The sequence below is a fragment of the Aulostomus chinensis genome, chromosome 8 (assembly GCF_037954235.1).
Source record: "Aulostomus chinensis isolate RoL2024-O1b breed Wild chromosome 8, RoL_Achi_v1.0, whole genome shotgun sequence".
Lineage (NCBI taxonomy): Eukaryota > Metazoa > Chordata > Actinopteri > Syngnathiformes > Aulostomidae > Aulostomus > Aulostomus chinensis.
Window position 1 is genome coordinate 26500102 of NC_141327.1, and position 20700 is coordinate 26520801.

General features: G+C 46.5%; 4 protein-coding genes across 5 annotated transcripts in view; 1 reads left to right on the top strand and 3 right to left on the bottom strand.

Annotated features, from left to right (window-relative positions):
• LOC147257830 (uncharacterized) overlaps positions 1 to 1142 on the bottom strand; it is a 50558-nt gene extending 49416 nt beyond the window's left edge. Inside the window, exon 1 of the mRNA XM_086212014.1 lies at positions 1026 to 1142. Within this exon, the coding sequence (XP_086068140.1) occupies positions 1026 to 1083 (58 nt within the window). The 5' untranslated portion in view covers positions 1084 to 1142. The remainder of the gene's footprint in view (positions 1 to 1025) is intronic.
• Positions 233 to 9331, top strand: palb2 (partner and localizer of BRCA2). Its single transcript, XM_086212015.1, has 12 exons — positions 233 to 804; positions 894 to 953; positions 1046 to 1178; positions 1514 to 2986; positions 3582 to 4885; positions 5010 to 5162; positions 5759 to 5841; positions 5953 to 6102; positions 6180 to 6296; positions 6989 to 7076; positions 7350 to 7549; positions 7621 to 9331. Exons 1-12 carry the CDS (start codon positions 727 to 729, stop codon positions 7859 to 7861), a joined length of 4080 nt encoding a protein of 1359 aa, XP_086068141.1. The 5' UTR covers positions 233 to 726; the 3' UTR covers positions 7862 to 9331.
• plk1 (polo-like kinase 1 (Drosophila)) lies at positions 8561 to 14215 on the bottom strand. Of its 2 annotated transcripts, none has more exons than XM_086212017.1 (11): positions 13472 to 14215; positions 12839 to 13007; positions 12129 to 12273; positions 11483 to 11576; positions 11188 to 11413; positions 10977 to 11016; positions 10722 to 10819; positions 10552 to 10629; positions 9824 to 9978; positions 9526 to 9708; positions 8561 to 9410 (listed from the first exon to the last, which is right to left on the bottom strand). In XM_086212017.1, the coding sequence occupies exons 1-11, from the start codon at positions 13832 to 13834 to the stop codon at positions 9216 to 9218; spliced, it is 1746 nt and encodes a 581-aa protein (XP_086068143.1). In that variant the 5' UTR covers positions 13835 to 14215; the 3' UTR covers positions 8561 to 9215. The 2 variants fall into 2 exon arrangements, with proteins under 2 accessions (XP_086068143.1, XP_086068142.1); XM_086212016.1 differs by having other exon boundaries at positions 8562 to 9410; positions 10977 to 11019; positions 13472 to 14214.
• Positions 14216 to 16595: 2380 nt separating this feature from the next.
• Positions 16596 to 17495, bottom strand: rasd3 (RASD family member 3). The gene has a single exon (XM_086210260.1). It carries the CDS (start codon positions 17380 to 17382, stop codon positions 16750 to 16752), a length of 633 nt encoding a protein of 210 aa, XP_086066386.1. The 5' UTR covers positions 17383 to 17495; the 3' UTR covers positions 16596 to 16749.
• Between the last annotated feature and the right edge of the window lie 3205 nt (positions 17496 to 20700).

The following is a 20700-nucleotide window of genomic DNA, read 5'->3' on the forward strand; positions in this document are numbered from 1 at the left end:
GTGATTGAAAATGGCAAAAAGAAAAACCTCATCTACTTGGAGTTTGTTGGGTCTTTTCTGCCATACAGCCAAACGTTTTCAAAAAGAATAATGAAGGCATCCTAAATTATACACACAAGACAATCTCTGTAAAGTTAGGAGGTTTAGGAGATATATACAGTTGTCTGAATGTGACCTTTTCTGGGGTTTAATTGCTCATTTCAATCAAACATCCTCAAGCATTCCAAATTAACAAACACCCCAAATAACAATGTGATAATGTCGCCATTTGGGGAAAAAAAATGGAATTCGAATGTTGACTTTCATTCACGGTTAACAAGCTTTCTGCTTGCGATCGAATACTCAGGAATCTACTGCTCGAGCCTGCTAGAGGAGTCGCGGGAAATTGGAACGAAATCGATGCCAGTCTGATCGAACATCAAAATAAACTTTCCATGGACTCGCCGCGGTAGTCCATGTCCGTCTGTAACTGACAGTTACTATATGAAGTGACAACTTGTTTATTGGACGGTATCGAGACGTTTGTGTTGAGGGAAGTTTAACATGTTCTGTTTTTGAGCGTTGAATGCCTTAAAAGGCTCGCGGACTGCTCTATGCTAACAAGTGCTGTCACCCTTACATTAAGCTAGCAACACACGCCCCGGTCGTATACTTGACCTCACTGGCATTATGTGGCAGTTTATGACGTTGACTAGTGTGTGTTGTTCACGTTAGGGCAGAGTGGGGATGGACAATAAAATGGGAGATATTGTGCACTGTGAGGAGCAGCTGAGAACGACGCTGCACTGCGATGACAAGGACAAGGTGAGTTAAAGTACAGAACACGTATTTATCAGCACTATAGTTAGTGTCTTCCGACTGCTACGTATTCATTAACATTTGGCCTTTCTCAGCTTCGTAGAAAGCTGGCACTGTTACAAAGGGAATACCTGCGAACAGCCCAGAAACTTCAGGTACCAGTTAAACTTTTTTTTCTCCTTCCATTTTGCCTCTCAAGACTCAGAAATGTTTGTTTTCAAACTCACTCGTGTTGATCGTCTTGCAGCGCGCTGAGCGTCTGGAAGCGGTGAGGAAGAGGATCATTCAGCAGAACCACCAGGACCAGGGAGACCAGGAAGAGCCATCTGAACCCATTGGGGCGGATCCAGGTGTACCTGAGCACCATGGAAACATTAAAGGTCTCTCTCTCTCTCTCTCTCTCTCTCTCTCTCTATCTCTCTCTCTCTCTCTCTCTCTGTTTATGGTTGTGAAAAACCATTGAATGTGAAAATAATAATTTCACACCAAGTTGTGGAAGTTTTTGAAAAATTAATGTCTTTAAAAACATTCTGAAATTTTTTTTTCAAAAATACCTGGATTTTAGAGTGAATGTTCAGTTCAGTTGAATCAGTTTTGTTAATGTTAATTTCCTGTGATACATGAGTGAAACCGTGCAGTATGGAGAGCATTCTGTGATTCTTTAGAGGTGGACAATCTGTTTCCTACACCAACAGTTCAAATAATGTTTTATCAGGTCCAGCTGACACTGAAAACCCCAGGAGGAGCCAGGTGATTTCGTTCCTGGTCCCCTCTGATATTTCTAGTCCAGTGACTCCAGGCTTTAGCCATGACATGGCCGGAAGTCACAGACCGAGTCCGGCCCTTCGTCTCAGGTCACGCCGCAGCCGCCTGCGGTGGGAAAAGAGGACTGCTGAGGTTGGCAAGAACACAGATAATGGCGAGGAAGCACAGGAGCAGAGTGAGCAGGTGGAGCATCGAGCAGAGGGAGATGAGGAGGAGGAGGAGGTTAAGTCTCAAGGAACTGGGGTTGTGGATCAAAGTGAGGAGCTGTTTTCTGCTTCAGAATCTGAGCCTCCCTCTTTGTTGGTTGCACAGTTGAACACACAAGGACACATTGAAAAGGGAGGGATGGAGAGAAAAGAGACACAAGAAGGGGACGGTAAAAGGGAAAAAGAGACAGAGTTGAGAGATGAAGGGAACAAAAAGTCAAAGTGTACTTCTTTGCGGCTGACTTGTGGAAGTGTGACTTTACATGCCAGTGGTGAGGGAGAAGGTATTGAAAGTGGAGAGAGAAACAAGGCAGATGTGGAAGAAGAGACGGTAGAAGCTAATGAAGTACAGCAGGAAGGATGGCTGTTTGAAAAGAAAAATAATGAAGATATGGAAAAAAATGGAGAGAAGGAACAGCCAAGTACTTTAGGAACACAAGAAAAAAAGAAAGTGATGGGAGAAGAAGGGAAGGGTGGGAGCCTCCTGGATTCCTGCACCCTGGTGGAAGGACTACTTTTCCCTGTGGAGTACTACGTTCGGACCACGAGACGTATGACATCTTCCCAGAGCCAGCCAGACATGCAGGCCATCATCCTCTCCCAGCTCAACACGGGACAACATCGCAGGAGCCGGGGCAGAGCGGCGAACAGACACAAGCTCAACAGTCCACGATCAAATCAGCCCACCCAGACTGATTCCTCCTCCCTGACTAACATTGCTCTATGTGCTGTGGAGTCACAGGTTTCAGAAACATCTTCTGAGCTCACCGGCAGAAATCACAGCTCCAATGATGTTAGTCAGACCAACACAGACGTGTTTTCAACCCCAGCAGTAGCTCCACGTCCAGGGAGAGGCAGGAGGGGGAGAAGAGGTCGGGGCAGAGGGAAGCCTCGGACCCCACCACACTCTCTTTGTCCAGACCCCACTAATCCAGCCCTCGAAAAAACCTCTGAAGATCTGGAGTCCGCCAGCACCCCTGTCTCCTCTTTAATGCTTCGCCAAGAAGCCAATAGTCAGAAGCCTCTCCTCACTCCAGAGAGGGTTGATCTGGGGTCAGATGACCTCCAGCCTGCATCCACCCACAGCACAGCTACACATCCTTGCTCTGAGGTTGGTGGAGCTCAGTCCAGCTCTGCATCCGGACACCTGGGGAAGGTCTTTCCCATCTTCCTGAAGAGGAGCGGTGAGACCAACAGATCCACACAGAGCACCCCAAGTAAGAATGGTTCAGTTCGCTGAGTGATTTTTGTTTGTTTTTTCCTGTTTTACAATAATCTTTCCAGCACAAGCATATTGAACAGCAACACTTTAGTAAATCAATAAGAGTTTAGTTTCCTTTGAAAAGCAAATATTTTAATTTATTTTACATTTTATTACTACTTTTGTGTGTATTCAGTTTTAACTTCAAGGCTCTTATTTGTCTGATGTGCAGTTGTAGGCAGCTTTACTCATTTATATGCTGAACTTTGTCCATGGCGAAGGCCTACGAACCTGTGCTGGACAGACATGATAAAACAGTACATTACATGTTTTTTTTAAGCACCAAATTATAGAATAAAATCAGTAATAGTATTTAGTTGTAGACCAAGTTTGACATGAATTCTCTTCCATGAATTTTAATATTTTTTTGACTAACGATGGATAAAATCTGTGTTGAATTTGTTCTCTCCACTTGAATTGTTGGGAGTGTGATGAATTATCATGCAAGTTAGGTTTTCCATAAATACAGCAAGTGACATTCACAGTAAGAAGTATGTTTGGTTGAAGTCTATAAATCCTGTTATTTTTCATTTTTGAAATGTGCCCTTCAGGTGCAGAGAGCTGGCGGTCTCTCCTCTTACCCTCCTCCTCACCTGTGCAAAGTTCTCTGCTTCCTCTCCCCTCTTTGCCCCCCAGTGGGTTGAGAAACAACCTGCCAATCTTTGACATCCAGCAGGATTTCCATCTGCCTGATGACCAGTTTGCGTCCCTGAAGCTCCTCAAACTCCGTCAAGTCGCTCTGGAATCGGGAGTAGAGCATTTCACGCCCCCTTCTTATAATACCCGCTGGAGCAGCCGGCGCTCTGGCACTAATCTCAGCAGCAGTGACCCAGTAGGGCCTCTGCTGGTCCCGCTCAGCCTCACACCCACGGTTGAGAGTTTGCCCCAACCCAGTAAATCAAAGCTGGCTGCTTCACAGTCCACAGACCCCCAAAATGGCTTTATAGACCATAAACTTACAGATAAATTGATGAGTTCATCCTCAGCTGCAGAGTCTGAGAACAACAAAAAGCAGCAGACAGAAAATCATCGTGTTGAGTGCCGGAGCAACAAATGTCCAGCGTCAATGTGTCAAGATTTAGGGCCTGACTGTGATGGTAAATATGGAGAGCAAAGCACTGAGACTCGTGTCAACTACTCACCCATGTGTGTGGATACGCCTGTCACACTTCCGCTAGCTTTGAACCTTACAGACAAAGAGCATAATTCTGTTGCTTTAGGTAAAGTGAACCAGCCTGCAGCAGAGGAACAAACTGATGATCCTGATATGACCGCTTGCTTAGAGGACCAGGCTTGTCCAAACCACCAGGAAGAAGACGGACCTGTCATCAAGACACTGTCCTCTGATTGCCCTCAGCTGAACTCCTCGAGTGATTTACAGGCTTCTGATGCTGTGCAGGGGTCAGGTCAGGAACTTCTGCACAAGGAAGATTTAAAAGAACCAACAGAGAGATTAGTGGGAAATAAAAATCAGGAGAATCATGTTCCCCATCACAGCATTCACTCTCAGCTGCTCCTGAGCCCCGTGCTGGCCTCAGCACCATACCCACCCTTATCTAACCCGCAGCTACCATCCCTAGGACTCACCCCACACTCTCCCCTCACCTCCTCTCCACCCTGTCTCTCCCCGCCTCCCATTCATAATCCATCCACCCAGGCCCTCTCCCCTCCAGCGCTCTCCCCTTGTCCATCTTTCACTCCCCCACCTCTGGTCTCCCTCTCATCAGATGATGTATTTCAGAGGGTAGAGGTGGCTACCTGCCTGACCGCCTCCAACGCTCAGGGGCGAGACCGAGGTGGGCAGGTGGTAAGAACAGAGGACGCTGCAGGGGGACATTTGACACACACATTAAAGGTAAAGAAAAATACCCAGGACTTGTAAGAGCACTGCAATATCTATAAAGTATTTGTTGACTGTGTGTGTGTGTGTGTGTGTGTGTGTGTGCGTGCGTGCGTGCGTGCGTGTGTGGTGTTTTCAGGCCCCAGCTGGAGGCTGTCTGGTTGATGCCTGCTGCCTGCTCAGCTCTGAAGGAAGATTGTGTGTAGCTGCAGCAGGAAAGTGGGCCGTGTGTTTGTGGAGTCTGACGTCAGCATCTGACTGGACTCTAACACACACTTGGACCTTCAATGAGGTGAGAGTGTGTTCACATGAACGTCTGCAAGAATCTTTAAAGCAAGGTTCTTAAAGTCATGAAAATAAAGGAATGGGAAAACAGCAACTTTCCAGGCCTGGAAAAATAAACCAAGTCGGTAAATAATGGAAAAGTCATGGAAATTTGCTCCACAAATAAAAGAACGTCAGAGTGTGTGTGAGTTAGTTTAGATCAACTCGTTTGGTTATATTGATTTTATTTTTTACATGATACATATCCCTGTAACATGAAATTTTCTGTTCATTATTCATTTGTCATCAGACATTCCTTCAATACGTTCAGATTTCATTCATTTGTTCATTTTGATAAAACTGGCAGCTGCAAGACGACACTTTGGCTTTTTGGACCAGGTGATGCACTTTGCTTACTTCTTCTGACCCTCATCATGGAATTGTTGATTCATCATCAAATCTGTTTGTAAATCAAACATCCCTAAAGGAGCTAGCGTAACACCCCAGGCTCCAGGGTTCAGCGACAGCCGCACAGGTTTTGACTCTGGACAGACTCTCTTGAGGCTTTAATTCAGTCGTACATCAGATCAGCTTCCTTTATCATGTTTTTGTGTTCGTCCACAGCCAGTCATCAATGTTTTTCCTGTCCTGGATGCTTCTGGACTGATCTGTGTGACTCTGGGCCAGCTGGAAATCAGAGAAGTCAGGTAGACACAACTTGATTTGTATTTTTAGATCAGTTGCAATATTGCAGGACAGGAATAAACCCTGGAAACCAGTAGCTTGCAAAGCTTCAGTGTTTTTGGATTTGTGTGCAGGATTCTGTCATGCTCCAGCTTCTTGCAAGTGCTTCTGTATGACGTGATGGTCCAGGCTGTCGTAGGGGTGCCCGGGGCCAGGATAGTTAGCTCCTCCCACTCAGCATCAGGGTCCATGCTGCAGGTGTTCACACTGGCAGACCACGGCAGGTAACTCACACTTGGAGCTCCAGTCCCATTTTCTTTCTTTCACGTGTTCGTACACTGATGCCTCGTCTGTGTCTCAGCGTCCTGGGCTCTCGGCCTCTCGCGTGTCCCGGTGTGTGTGTCGGGGCCCTCGCTCCAGTGGATGGACTTTCAGATGCCCTGATTGGCACGGAAGAGGGGGGGCACCTCTTTGTATGGTAAGAAGGATGGAGCGCTGCCAGTAGTTTGTCAGTGAAAAGATTCCACTGGTCCTCTTTGTCTGCTATTCCTCTCCAGTTTCCAACAATTTTGAGGCTTTATGAGATGTTTTTCTCTGGTCCAAATCATCCATCCATTTTCTATACCGCTTATCCATTAAGGGTTGTGGGGGGGCTATCCAAGCTGACGGTGTGACAGGTCAGAGGCGGGGTTTACCCTGGACAGATTGCCAGTCCGTCACAGGGCCATCATGAGCTATTAGGGATTTGGGCATGGTCACCGGGGGGAGTGAGGATCAAAACCCCTCAGTTGCTAGACGGCCACTCTACCTCTGAGCCATGCCTCTTGGTCCAAATCAGTAGATGAGTTGATAAACTTGGACTGTGTTCTGCTTTGTTTTCTTTTTATACAGAAGCAAATAAAAGTGAATCAAAATGCATCAAAAACCAGGTGAAAATGTTCAATGTGCCTGGAGCAAGAGAGGAAACAGGAGCAAGTTCTTTTGTTCTGGACTTCAGTCTTTCTGTCACTCTTCCATCGGCTACAGTTAGCAGAGCCAAACGAGCCAAGCACTTTTGTCAGTCTGGTGCACCTTTCACTAAACCCTGGTGTGCTAGAGATTTGATGTAATTGTTGCCTATTGTGTGTGTGTGTGTGTGTGTGTGTGTGTGTGTGTGTGTGTGTGTTACAGGAACTTAAAGACTGGCCATCTGCTGCGGAGAATCTTCCTGGGAGATGGTTTATCACACACAGCCTGTCTCAGAGGATACTCATACTGTGTAAGTTTAACTCTGATGCCCTATTTCTGCCGCCTCCAGCAGAATGTTGAATAAAATACCGTCGGATCATAGTGAAGGCCACAGCAGTACAAGGTGAAACACGCTCCCATTGGTTTTATGCACCAATCAGTCAATCTGGTGCACCAAATTGGTATCTATGGTGGTTTTGTCAGGCCTGAATACAACCTTAGAGCAGAGGTTGTCTATGACTGCTTGCCAGCCATGATCCACATTCCATCTCTCACTCTGGAGGTGGTTTGGTTTGTTCTACAGGGGGCGTTGTTCGTCCTGCTGCAGCATCACTTTCTCTGCTCTTTGGAGGAAGAAGAAAACAAGACCAGAACAACAGATGATGAGGAGAAGGAAGACAAAAGGAAGAAGGCCGCCCTCTTCTCCCTTGTTGCCGTTAACCCCCTGAGTGGACTGTCTGTCTTGGCTACTCAGCTGTATCCGCCCAAAGCCTGGTTTGGCAGGTGAGTACATGGAAGACGAGGTGTGTTTCTGTGTGCTATTATACACCCAACATCTGCCTCTGTGCTCACAGGCTGTGTGAGGCTGACGTCAGCAGCTCTGGCGTGGTGGGCCTGAGTCAGAGCGGCTGTGTTTGTGTGTGGGAGCTCAGGCACCGCGGGGGCTCCAGGATGGTGTGGGCTCCTGAGAGTGAAGGCTGGCAACTGGCTCGCTGGGGGGGCGATGGGACGCTGATGATGGGTCACCACAGTGGAGACGTCACCTTCCACTTGTGCAATTCAAGTCAAACGGATGACTTTTATCCACTGGCATGACTGTTGGGTCTGAAAATGGCCCACTGGAAACAGTAACTGTGCTGTGAAAACTCACCACAGCCTCCAGCCTGAGGACGGAGTCACGTTTTTAGAGAGCCAGTATCAGCAACTGGTCTTGTGGATGTTGAGTTTTTAGACCACTGTAACCCCAGTCTGTTTTATTATTGCTGCTGTCTTTCCACTACTTATTTGAATACATGTTATATTTTTAAAAAAAATTTAATTTTCTTGATACTTTACATTAAACATTTAACATTTGTAGTCATTTGTATTTATATAGCACCAAAGCACGCTTTACAAATAGAGCAGGTCCAGACCCAAACTAACCCTAACCCAACATTCTCCTGTGTGAAAGCACATCAGTGAGCAAAAAAAACCTCTTGATGGCAAGAAACATAATACATTTCAGGAAAATGTCATGTTAGCTGTAATGACTATGTGGGCCATTTGGGGGCGCTTGTTCATCTTCCCTCCTATTGCATGTAACAGCTCAAAGGTTCAGCTTGAGATCACCAGCATGTTTTATCAAATAGTTGCCTGAGACGGGCACCATCCAACCTGCAATGTAGAAACCAGGATCTTTGTAGCATGCAAAGTTATCCTCCAGGGAGAGGATGGTCCAACATGGGTGACCCACAAATGACTCGTGGACAAAAGCCAAACGAATGTACATCCGCTTGTTCCGCAAACAAGAGCGGGACAGTTGCTTGTCTTGATCAGAGAATCTTTATTCAAACTTGGGTACAATGAATTTTTACAACATGTATACTCAGCAGTATGTACAAGTGTGTACATCTTGAACGAGACAAGACATCTAAAAGACATTTAAAAAAAATAAAAAGTATAGAGAGAACGTACATGATGACAGTGAAGGATCAATGGTCCATTGCTCTACAGATTAAAACAGACAACTCGAGAGGCAAACCAGGGAAGCTTTCATCTCTGTGCGAGTGATTGATGAGAGAATGACTAGCAGAGCTGAGCGGGGCAGCGAGGGGATGCTGAACAGACATCCTTCACTCCTCCACTCCGTGACAAACAGGCTCACCTCGTCTGCTGTTCTGTCAGCGATCCAGCCAGGATGACATCAGCAGGAACGTGTTTGTCAAGCGCAAGCTTCAAGAAAGTTCAAGATAACGATAGCGAGCTTCTGTGAACAGCGCGAAAAGGCAGAAATCAGTGGCTGGAACACGAGACTGAAGTTCACAACATTCATGTACAATAAAGATGCTTTTTCATGGTACTTGTCAAAACCCCTAAGACTATTAAAATCATCACAACCCCTCAATAAAATTATGCTTAAAAGGTTACGTCCTGTCTCGACTGAGGCTGGCAGACATTACGGGGGGTGGGTCTACTGTGCGGCAGTGGAAGGCTTGCTGCACAGCAGCTTCTCCACCATCAGCTTGGCGTAGCGAATGCGGCTGGCCAGCTCCTTACTGCAGCCGAATTCCTCCAGCAGAGACAACTTGTACGTGCGGAAGTCTCGCTTCTCGTCGATGTAGGTCACTGCACCCATCAGTGGACACAGGATCAGCTTGGTGTGGTCCTGACGGCGGGAGAGGTCACAAAACACAAGTTTAGGATTGGTGCACAGCGCAAAACCAGGACAAATACACTCTGAATTAAGATGCCACTGGGAGATGATGTCGTTGGCGTCTAACCTGGAAGAAGTTGATTTGCACGGTGCCGTTGGTGAGGTGCAGGACGATGGCGCTCTTTGTTCTGAACCAGAGGGAGAGATAAGGCAGCCGCGCCAGCTCATCTCCTTCCCGCCGCGCCATGTTGGCTCCAGCCTTCAGCAGGTGCTCGCTCATGTAGTTGCGGAAGTATTTCAGCAGGGTTATCTACAGCGGGAAAGAAGGTGCGTGTCAATCACAGGGGGTCTAAAACAGGAAGATGGGGTGGGTGGAAGCATGACAGCGGAGAACATTTCAATCAGGTGTCAAGTCAGCCTCCCACCTTCTTGTTGAGCGTGGTGGGGTACGAGCGCACGCTGAGGTAGGATTCAGCCGCCGCCTTGTCGATGTACTGCAGACTGTCGCCGTCAGCGTACATGATCAGACGAGTGTAGTCGTTAAACAGCACGCCAACGCTGTTGTCACAGAGCTGGTAGCCTGAAACACGTGTAAAACTGCTCTAAATACAAAATAAACAGCACCAAAGATCAAGCACAATGTAAACAGAGGCCCTAACATTTATTATATCGTTTTAAATGGCTACTTTGTTGAGTCCGTCCAGGAACACCCGCAGTGACAGTGCAGCACACGGGAGAAGCAGCTGTCGGAGTCAGTGACGGAGGATTGACTTTAAAACCCAGAAATAAGTTCCCTCGCCTTTAAGTCAATGGCTCTTAGAATAAAAGCCTGATAAAAGGGTCTGCAGCCAACACACGCTTTGGATTTTTTTTTTTTAATGTTTTTGTTCTATGGCATAAATATTTCAGTAAAAACCACATTTGTGAACTTTGAAGCTTCTAAGTTTCTTCCAACAGGCGGCTGCCAAAAGAAGAGGCTAAATGAGACTGAGGGTATTAAACGTCATCAGGCCAAACATGGAGAACTCGGCCAGCTTTCTCTTTACAGGAATCTTGGGTTCATGCATGTCTTTTTTAGGGTTAACTGAGTTTTTGGCTCATGCCACTGCAACCCCAGATGGTAGGTCGACATCAGCTGCTCATCAATTCTTACCTAACCCATACTTGTCCGAGTAGTCCACCCATTTGCTGATCCAGAAGATGGGGACACATGCGGGATCCTCCGCTTCCTCTGGAAGAGAAGAAAAAGAAAGCTTGTTTGTGCAGCGTGGATACAGAAGATTAAAGCCAAAGATGTGGAGATGCCGAGGCGTCTTCACCCACCTTGGCGTATGAGCGGTTTCTCAGAGGGTTTGGCGGCGATGATGCTGTTGAGCTGCTGAAGCATGTCTTTCAGGTGGCACTCGGAAGGCTGAGGTTCTCTACACACAGGAGAGCGCAACAATTTTTTACCTCCATGTTGATGTTTCTAGTCAGCAGACACAAGTCTCCAGAGTGAAGAATCAAAGCAGCTGATAAATTCGGCTAAAGTTTCCTAACAGCGAGCGCTCGTGTAAAATCTGAGCAATCACCCCTCACCTTTGTGCAGGTTCATCCTTAGCTTCCATCTTCTCTGTCCCTGCTTAAAAAAGAGGCAGACAAGTCATTAACACCTGATGTTGACCTCAAATGTAACAACAGAGGAGGACCCGTGTCCGTCTATGTTCCCTGCAAGGTAACACCAAGACTAGTTCAAGGTGTAGTCCAACGATACGCCAGTAAGATGTAGTTGTCCCGACAGGACCATCACCTTTGTTGTTAATAGCAGTCAGCGGGCGTCTCTGGCTGAGCTCCGCGGCCGAGGAGGGGGCGATGGAGAACCGCGGTGGCACGGTAAGACAAGTAGTGGGCAGACGTGAGGGGATGTAGCCGCTGGCGAAGAACTCGTCTGTTTGCATCTCAGCGATTGTCGGCCTCTGGGTGGGATCGGCGTGCAACATCCGCTTGATAAGAGAGGACGCCGATGGATTGATGTGCTGCAAGACATGAGAACGTGGGTGAGAGGCCAGTATGACCAGTGAGGGTGTGTTATTACTCCAGCTTACCCAGGGGATCGTGTAGTTGTTCTTCTTGATACGGTTGTAGGTTTCCTTCAGACAGGAGGTTTCAAACGGCGGCTTACCCACCAACAAAGTGTATCTGAGTGAAGACAGAGGGGGGTGTCAGCTGTACCGCCTTAAAATGAAAAGAGATCCTGGTCCAGATGTGTGGAGCTGAAACAACTCATTGATTAGCCGAACAACAGAAGATTAATCACAAACGGTTCATCTTGAATCAGTTTGGGTCATTTCAAAAATGTAAACAATTCCAGTTCCAGAATCTGTAAGTATTTGTGCCATCATTTATGACAGAAAATATTTGTTTGTCTATTTATTTTATTTGATGTGCTAAGTCAGTCTGTAGTTAGAACGATTGTCTTCTATATATATGTATATACTGCCCTTCCTTGCATGGAGTAAAATGTCATGTACCAAGCCTGTGAAAAGTTCAATAAAAAACTTGAATTAAAAAACAAACAAAAAAAGAGTATTTGTTTGAGACACATGACAAGGCCACTGGGGGCTCCAGGAAGTAATGATGAGCACTTGTGACATTTAATAAAATGCTAAATGATTAATATTGGTTATAAAGGGCAGATTATGATCGTTTGTTGCCCCCACCTACAGATGTTTTTTTTGCGGTGAAACTTACAATATGCATCCGAGCGACCAGACGTCCACTTCGTAGCTGTGGCCTTTCTTACAGAGAACTTCAGGTGCAATGTAGTTGGGGGTTCCACACAAGGTCTTCTTCCTCTCGCCATCAAACTCAATCTTAGTGGCCAGACCAAAGTCCCCTAGAGGAGGAGGACGGGCAGGTTTGAGCCAAACAAAAGTCCAAATGGTTGTGGTTCTACTTGCGAGGGCCCAGCAAACCTCCATTCTATCCAGCACACGTCTGCGTATTCTAGCAGTCACTGACTTGTTCTTACACACAGCAGGACTTCGGCCCTTTGGGGAGCAAATCCTGGTGGTTACTTGTAAATCCTCAGTCCTGCCAACTATTGTTTACCATCAATCACACGCGCCTGCAAATGTTACAAGAGATGTCAGGAGTCAAGTAACTTGCTTTGCCTCCTGTGTATGAGAGTAAATGGAGGGCTAAGTCTCCTGGACTGTCGGCATTATTTGGTGCAAAAGATTTCATGAATGAATCCCAGTTAACAGTCCCTGTGACCAGATGAACATAAGCTGCGCCATCACAGGTGTGTCATCTTCAATTTATGACGGATTCCGTGAGTCAGGACCCGGGTGTGTCCCACCCTTTATTACTGGGTAAACAGGTCTGTTGTTGTGTTGCTGGCATTTACGACTACTTTTCTTTGAAAGAGCATCTACTGGTAATATAGGAGAGCAAATTACCTATCTTGACGTCCATGTCGTCATTGAGGAAGATGTTGCCGAGTTTCAGGTCTCGGTGGATGACTCTGTTGTTGTGCAGGTACTGGACCCCCTTTAGCAGCTGCATCATGTAGTAGCGAGCCTCGGGCTCAGTCACAGCCTTACGCCGCTTATGCAGCTCCAGCAAGGACTGAAAGAAAATAAATGATTTCATTAGTAATACAAAAAATTAAAAAATATATAAAAGGCAATGACATCTATGATGAAACATTCAATACAAAGCATGTATCTTTTCTTATCATGAACACTGGAACCCGTTTCCATTCTCATAACGCAAATATGATATTACTGGTTTATCAAAAAGCCATAGTGGGTGGACTGGAACCTCAAAGTTGAGCAGGGCAGCAGGAAAAAAAGAAACTTGACGCATATCAGTCTAGTTGAAACCTATTACAGCACGACTGAGACTTTTTATCATCATCATCATTATTATTATTGATGTACTAACGTCAAAGTCAGCCAGTATTTTCATCTAATTAAGGTGCAACCGCTAGGGCTGGGAGGATAACGGAAGAGACCGCCGTGGTAACCGCTGACCACGACGAGGAATGTGCCCTCTGCAGAGTAACGTTACATTTCCAGACGGACACTCACCCTTCTCCTACAGATCTCCAGGACAACAAAGACGAAGTCGTCATCTTCAAAAAAGCCGTGGAAGCCCACGATGTTGGGGTGGTTGATGCTTTTGTGAATGGCGATCTCAGAGGTCATCTTCTCCCTCTGGTGCTGCTTCAGGATCAAGGACTTCGGCACGATTTTTCCGGCAAAAACCTGCTTGGTTTCAACATCTGTGATTTCGTAGCACTTAGCGAACCCGCCTTTCCCAAGGAACCTTCCTCTCGTGTATCGTCTCATGGTTCGTGGGTCAACCAGAACATCAGGGATTTCCTTGAGGGGAGCCGATTTGGGGTCGACATGTGCCGCCGGATTCACCGGCTTCGCATTACCCGCACTCATTTCTAGTTGTAGTCTTTTTTTAATTTTAAAAAAGAGACGTTTTAAAACTACCCAGAAGTCGATGTAGCCAATTAATAGCTAAAAGTCACAACTCTTGCTAACCTGACTCCAACCAACGTTCGTGTAGCCCTGATAGCTTAGTCTCCTCGTCGGGCTGCCAACTCGCATAAACTCAAAAGGAAAATGACTCTAACCGCTATCGGCATTAAAAAACTTCAGACTGTAAGACCAAAAAACGTAGTACATGCGGGTCTGGATGGTAAATATAAACCTGATAGTCGTTAAACTGCTCGAAGACTTGAGCCTCGACGGCCGCAGCGTTACCCGGTCCTTGGTTTTGACAAGAGGCTCAGGCGACAAGTTTAAAATGCTGCGTCGGTCGTTGAGGCGCCCTCTGATTGGTCCGCTCGATTTGAATTCCAAAGCGCCGCAGCTAAGCATCATGGGTAAAACATGACACCAACAGCCAATCGCTAGCCGAGAAGCTCGCATCCTGCGGTGTGATTGGTTCGACGCGCTGCCGTACCGCCGTACTGACGGGAAACGTAGTCGTAGGGGGGGATTTAATCGAGTGTTGATCGTCTAGTGGCTGCCTTGAAGTGTTTTTAAATTGTGTTTTCGTGTACAGCTCAAAATACAAGGTCGTAAAAACATTAAATGCTGTAACCAAGCGTGCACCATTTAATATTCTGCTCCTTTTAAAACGTTATTATGCGTCTGGGGCATTAAAAGGGTAACTAGCTAGCAGTTTAAGACTTATGTCCTACTATTTACAGTGCTGGACAGTTAGTCACGTATCATACAACTACAGGTGCCTAAATGTTTCCTGCTGCTTTATACTTTGACACGTAATACATTTCCATACCGTTTCCAGTCAAACTGTCGTTGTAGAGAATTATAATCCACCGTTCAATATAAGATTGTCAGAATTAGCTGACAATTTAACAAACGATCCATTTTGCCGATGGTAGTAGTTTGTAACAGAGTATTTGATTTATTCATAATGGTGCTGTTATCGTCACTCAAACAGGAGATCTTTCTCCCAACATTGCTGTCGGAACATTTTGCATATGAGGTGAAAGGGTTGTGTTTTCCACCAGAATTTGGCAGCATTACCCAAAAGTGACTTTTTGAGATGCGCAGTTACTTGTCTTGCGTGGTGGTACTGCAGCCAATGGTAACTCTGTTGCTTCAGACTTCTGCTACTCCTTCCTCCTCCAGAGGTGCATCCTCAGTAGTTTTGTGGTACCTCGCCCGCCTGCAGCTACCACAGGGGCCATTCCTTCACTGATAACGCTCACAGACATTGGGCTTAATGTCGGAAAGACCATAAAAATCACAACATTTAAGCTCTCAATTTGGATTTAAAATACAAAAAAATAATTCAAGAGGTTAAAATTTCCCTGTTGCATGCTCGATAATATGGCAATGAGCTGGTCCAGGACGACACTGCACCTGCAGTCTGAGTTTAAGCCACGTGATGCACCTTCAATCAAATATTAACATCTGATGTGGCCAACGGGGGGGGGGTTGGGACAATTCTGAGTGTGTGCTAAGGACAAATAAAAGCATGTGAATGTTGTTTGAATTCTATCATGAAGCGTGCAAAGTTTTTCTCGCGTCTGGTTCCAGTCACTCCGTTAGGCAAACACAAGCGCTCCCCTGAGGCGAATTTCAGACCTCTTCTTTACTTTACTGGCGTGACTTCCGAAAGCTCTGCTCATCATTATTTGACTTCGTGCCTACGTGAGCGTTAAACGTGTTTTCGGGTTGTTATTGGAGCTGAAGGGAGGATGCAGAGGAGGACACGAGGAGAAGAAGTGGATGCTGAGAGGACGGATGGATAAAAGGAGCGAGAGGCTTGTTTATCCTGTTTGTTCCACTTGACAGTGTTTAGGCTTCCAGAGCAACAGAATGTAGCTTCATGCTGAGAGAGGAGCTGCTTTTTAAAAAAGTAAAGACTCATCTAAATATCCTCCCCACGCATCCGCTCAGGCTGAGCAGTCATTTTAACAAGAGTCCAGGGGAAAGAATAAACTCGTCGGTCGTGTGAACAATCGATTTAAATCGTGGTGACTGAACATGCAAATGTCCATGAGTCCTCCTCGGAGGTTGGAGCGGAGACAAGAGCACACAGTTCTTTTGTCTTCGGAACGAGCCTGACGATCGCCCAGCTCCAGCGCAATAATCTCCACTATGGTGCGGCGGCCCAGAGCACCTGGCATCCCTCTGTCTGTCACGCGTTTTCTGATTAAGCGGCCCCTGACTTGGGACACAGCAATTAAAAACCACTGTGTTCACCTCGTACTTAAGAAACTGCAAATCTGTAAAAGGTTAAGTTGAACTTTTCATACAGGGCCGATACCAAGTACTGCACTTACATCTTAATTCATTCAGGGAGGAGTTTCTTCTCTTCTACAGGAATGGATGTTTCGCTGCCACTAAGGCTCCACTGCCTTAGCGGCTTGGGGGTCATTTTCACGCACAGATTGATCCTGCTGGTCCAGGACTAAACTGGTGACCTTTCAGTCAGAAGATTCTTTCGAGTGCAGCCACAGGTGAACCCCCGTTGGTGCTGCTCTGGGTGTAAAGGATGAATAATGGCAAAGCCACAGGGGTGAGGAGTAACTCACCATTGGACTCCTTGTGGGTCAGTTTACTGGCCAAGAACCCAGTTTGAATGGTTACTGGTCATACATGGCAGGGCAGAAATTGGCTCACAATACACGCAAGACCAGCCAGTTTCAAGTGATTTATTTTATTGGCTAAACATTCAAAATATACACAACAGTGTGAACCCTTACGACCTGAGCAAAGTGAAGTCAGTGCAACAAAAGTTTTCGTCCGAGAATGAGGCCCAGCACCTGCACCTGCGCGCGCAGCCCAGGTGCAGCGTCCTCTAGCAGCGACGAGTTCTACGACAGGATGCAGCTGTTGTGCTTCTTCAGCCTCCTCTTCGCTGGCGGTACCGGGACCGTGTCACGGCGCCTCCTCAGCGCGGGGCTCAGATGGTGCGGCACGTTCACCTGTTGCAGCAGCGCGCGGAAAACGCCGACCGTGTTCCACCCGGTGCGCGCGGACGCCTCCACGAAGTTGGCGCCCCACTCACCCTCCGAGGTTGCCATGACATCAGCCGCCAGCAGCACGCGGCCTTCGTTCTCGGTGAGGTCCGCTTTGCTGCCCACCACGGTGATCGGTGCGCTCTTGTCGCCCCTCAGCTGCAGAATCTCCTCGCGAAGCCGGCGCACCTCCTCGAAGGAGCTCGGGTCGTCCACCGCGTAAACCAGGGCGAAGGCGTCGCTGTGCCGGATGCAGAGCTCCCGCATGGCCGGGAAAGCGTAACTACCGCTGGTGTCCAGGACCTCCAGACGCATCTTGTCGCCGGAGTCCGTGACGCCGTACTCCAGCACGTGCAGTTCATCCACCGTGCGCGTGTACTTGTGCTGGAAGCGGTCGTGCAGGAAACGTAGGATGAGAGCGCTCTTCCCCACACCGCCTGCCCCGAGGAAGATGAGGCGGATAGTGTTGGGACGTCCCGACTGAGACATGCTGACCTGACCCGGGGTGGACTGCCCGAGGACTCCCGCGGTCTCAGGAGCTGCGGAGACTGACCTCCTTCCAAGAGTACAGGACTTTTATAGCCTTGTTTACCTGCCTAGCCCCCGTCCCACCCCCGGCCCAGGGCCTGCAGGGTGGACTCACTTGTGGCACGTGCGCTCATAGGCTGAAGCAACAACTCGGGTTGTAGAAGCTTCTGATGGTCAGAAAGGTCATCCTCACTCTTTATGAGGCCGGACAGCTGAGAGAACCTGAGAGAAAACCTGCTGGATGAAAAACCTCATAAACACTTGGAGTTTCTATTGATAAAGCAGATAACAAGCTGGCAAAAACTGCTGGTAATTTTCTTCAATTTTGTAAAAAAGACAAAATAAAACTTGATATAAAAAAAGAACCTAGTAGGACTTTTAAGTTTTACTGTGTTTGAGGACAGAACTTTGACCACCCAAAACCCTTCTCAGGTCATCCTAGAGTCCATGTGGCAACTATTTATGAGAACTTAACACATTTTTACTGGAAAAAAAGAAAAAAAAATACTAATACCATTGCTTTGTTTTATATGAATTCTCCATAAACCATCACCTCATGTCACTGTTGCTGGGTAACACTGGTGCTCATTCATCAAGCGTCAGCAGTCCAAAGCCTCTTTGAGTTCTGTTTCTCTTATTGATTTTGCTCCATCATCCTCACATGACTTTGTTATTGTGTTTCTTGGAAGCCTGGACTCAGTCATGCATGTGGGGTAATATTTACCGGCCGTGAGTCACTTTGTCATAACGGCTGACAAATATCGGCCGTCTGATTTGCCTCACGCACTGTAAAGACAGGTGATGCACACTGAAACACGCAAACTCAGGTTGGCATTTTGTCTGTATTTCTAATCATCCGGCAGTAAATTTAATCATTGAAGGAGGCCTGAGTGCACCTGCATGGATTTCTGCAGAAACCATTAGGAGTGTTGTAAATCTGCAGAGAGACAGACAGAAACGTAACACAACCACTGGGACGGATGATTTTTAAAGTGCAACCGCCCAGTTTTTCTTCCTAAGTGCCACATTATTGCAATTATTGGCACGAGACGCAGAACAAACTGTCCTTCCTTGCCCGGACTCGCTATCGTTTGGCAAATAGATACTCTGATAATTAGTCAGCGTGTTCGTGCTTTTATGTGCATACATTAGTTTGTTCAGTCTCCTATCACTACCCTTGAAGAAGGTCAGCATCCCTTGTTTGATATACGGGGAACAAACAAAAGCGGAAACAGTTAAATAAAAACCTGCCAACAAGCTAACCCAAGCCACTGATAGCGATAGCAGAAATCCACATTTAATGATTCTTAAACACTCACCTGTTTGCATTTTAGCTCGTGTAATTTGGCATGCATTGCAGAAGCAGAAGCATCCACCACCGATGGGAGCAACAGACTTTTGAAAAGAGCAACAAAAGGGGCCAAAAGCACGAGAGCGGCTGAAAATGGCAGGTGGCCGAATTGATAAAAGATGGCCTTTAAGCTGGTCTTGCGAAAGAAATTGGAAGCTGCTGGATTAAACTCAATCAGCCACATGAGGGCACGAGGTCGCACACCACCAGTGGGTTCATGTTCACCCCTGGGCTGAGTGAGTGTGCAGGCCGGCCCTGCTCTTCTGCATCAAACTGTCTTTTATGTGTGTTCCTCTCTGATCTGCAGCAGAAACGGGAGAGGTTTTGATTCCCAACGTGTTGCCATGTGATTAAATGCAGATGTTATTGAATTTCTTTTTTTTTTCTTCTTTTTTTTTTGCTGCATTAATTAGAAGCTGAACTATTCCCTTACTGAAGGGGCTCAATACCAACGTGGTGGGCCTCATACTTTAGACCATGAACAGCAATATCAAATCCGAAGCAATGCACCTTATGTACACTAGATGGCAGCAGTAGCTACATTAAGAGATCTCAGCATGGCAGGGGTGCCCCAACTTTTTCCTTCAGTTAGCCAGAGTTGAAAGTAAATGGTGGGCTGTTGCCTGAAAGCAAACGCTTATTGGACTGTTGGAACTCTTTTTACCTGTGTGCTGCATATATGATTCAATTCATTACTGACATCTGACAGGCCAACACTAACCTTACTCCATGTAACCCACATGTCGTCCTAGGGGGTCGGAGTTACAGCTTTTTCTTCAGCTTGGGGAGTTTGTGTAAACTCAGCCTTCACTTACTCTCCTCTCTCAGGCGTGAGTGAATGAAAAAACCCATCTGATTCATTTCCTTAACATCAGCAAATTCAAACATTTGCTTCACATCTCCTCCTCACATGGATGCCTCTCATTCATTCCCATCTCTTTCCTCCATTGTATTGTATTTTTTATTTTGGCAGATTTGACATGTTATTTTTTACGAATTATGCACAAACACTGGTCGAAATGACCTGGAAATGGCGGTAAAATAGTTTTGGTGTGACACATCAAAGACCTCAATTCATTTTGGGACAATCGTGTGTCTGATCTGCATGAGGTTTTTATTTTGTGTCCTTCGATCGCAAATCATGTGACCGGGAAGATCTATGGAGATAACTGATGAGTGTGTGTCTGCTAAATCACCCAGCATCCTTCTTTCTTTCTCAAACCTCCATCGCTGCCATTATATGTTACCATGGCAACATGCAGACTTCCCGCAGTGGAGACTGAAGCGCCGGTATTGATAATACCTGCGTTTGTGTGAAAACCCATTTGAAGTTCAGCCCACAGGAGAGAACTCGCTGAGAGGAGGAGTGCTGAGTCTCCTCTGCTGAAGGACAGAGGAAGTGGAGCAGGTTAGATCCCTTTACACTCGCCTCCCTCTGTCTTGTACGGTTTTGGCTCAGCGAAACCTCAAGGGTGAAATCTAATGATGCGGGCTCTTTCTCCCTCCTCCCACACGCACCAGTATTTGCAAAAATCATGACATTGGATTTTCGTGTGAGAGTCAGATGGTTGCTACATTATGAGCTAGCAAATATTTGTGGGGAGGGATAATCAGAATAGTTTCAGGCACTTATCCATCTTGACCTAAATCAAACAACCTGGCTGCACTTATCTGTGTAACTATTCTTACGCATGGATTTATCACTCGCATGGTTGCGGTTTCAGGCGCGACAACTGTATCAAACAATAGTGAATATTCTGTCTCTCCCTTGGTTGCGTGGTTTCATTCATATTTGACCGTTGGAAACAGGCCATCTGTACTGTGTTCTTACACTAACCCTCTTTTTTATGTGCTTTTTAAATTCCCATTTACACTCAAAATGTTACTCCTCAAACTTCTGCATGATTCAGAAGACTGAGAAAAGATGT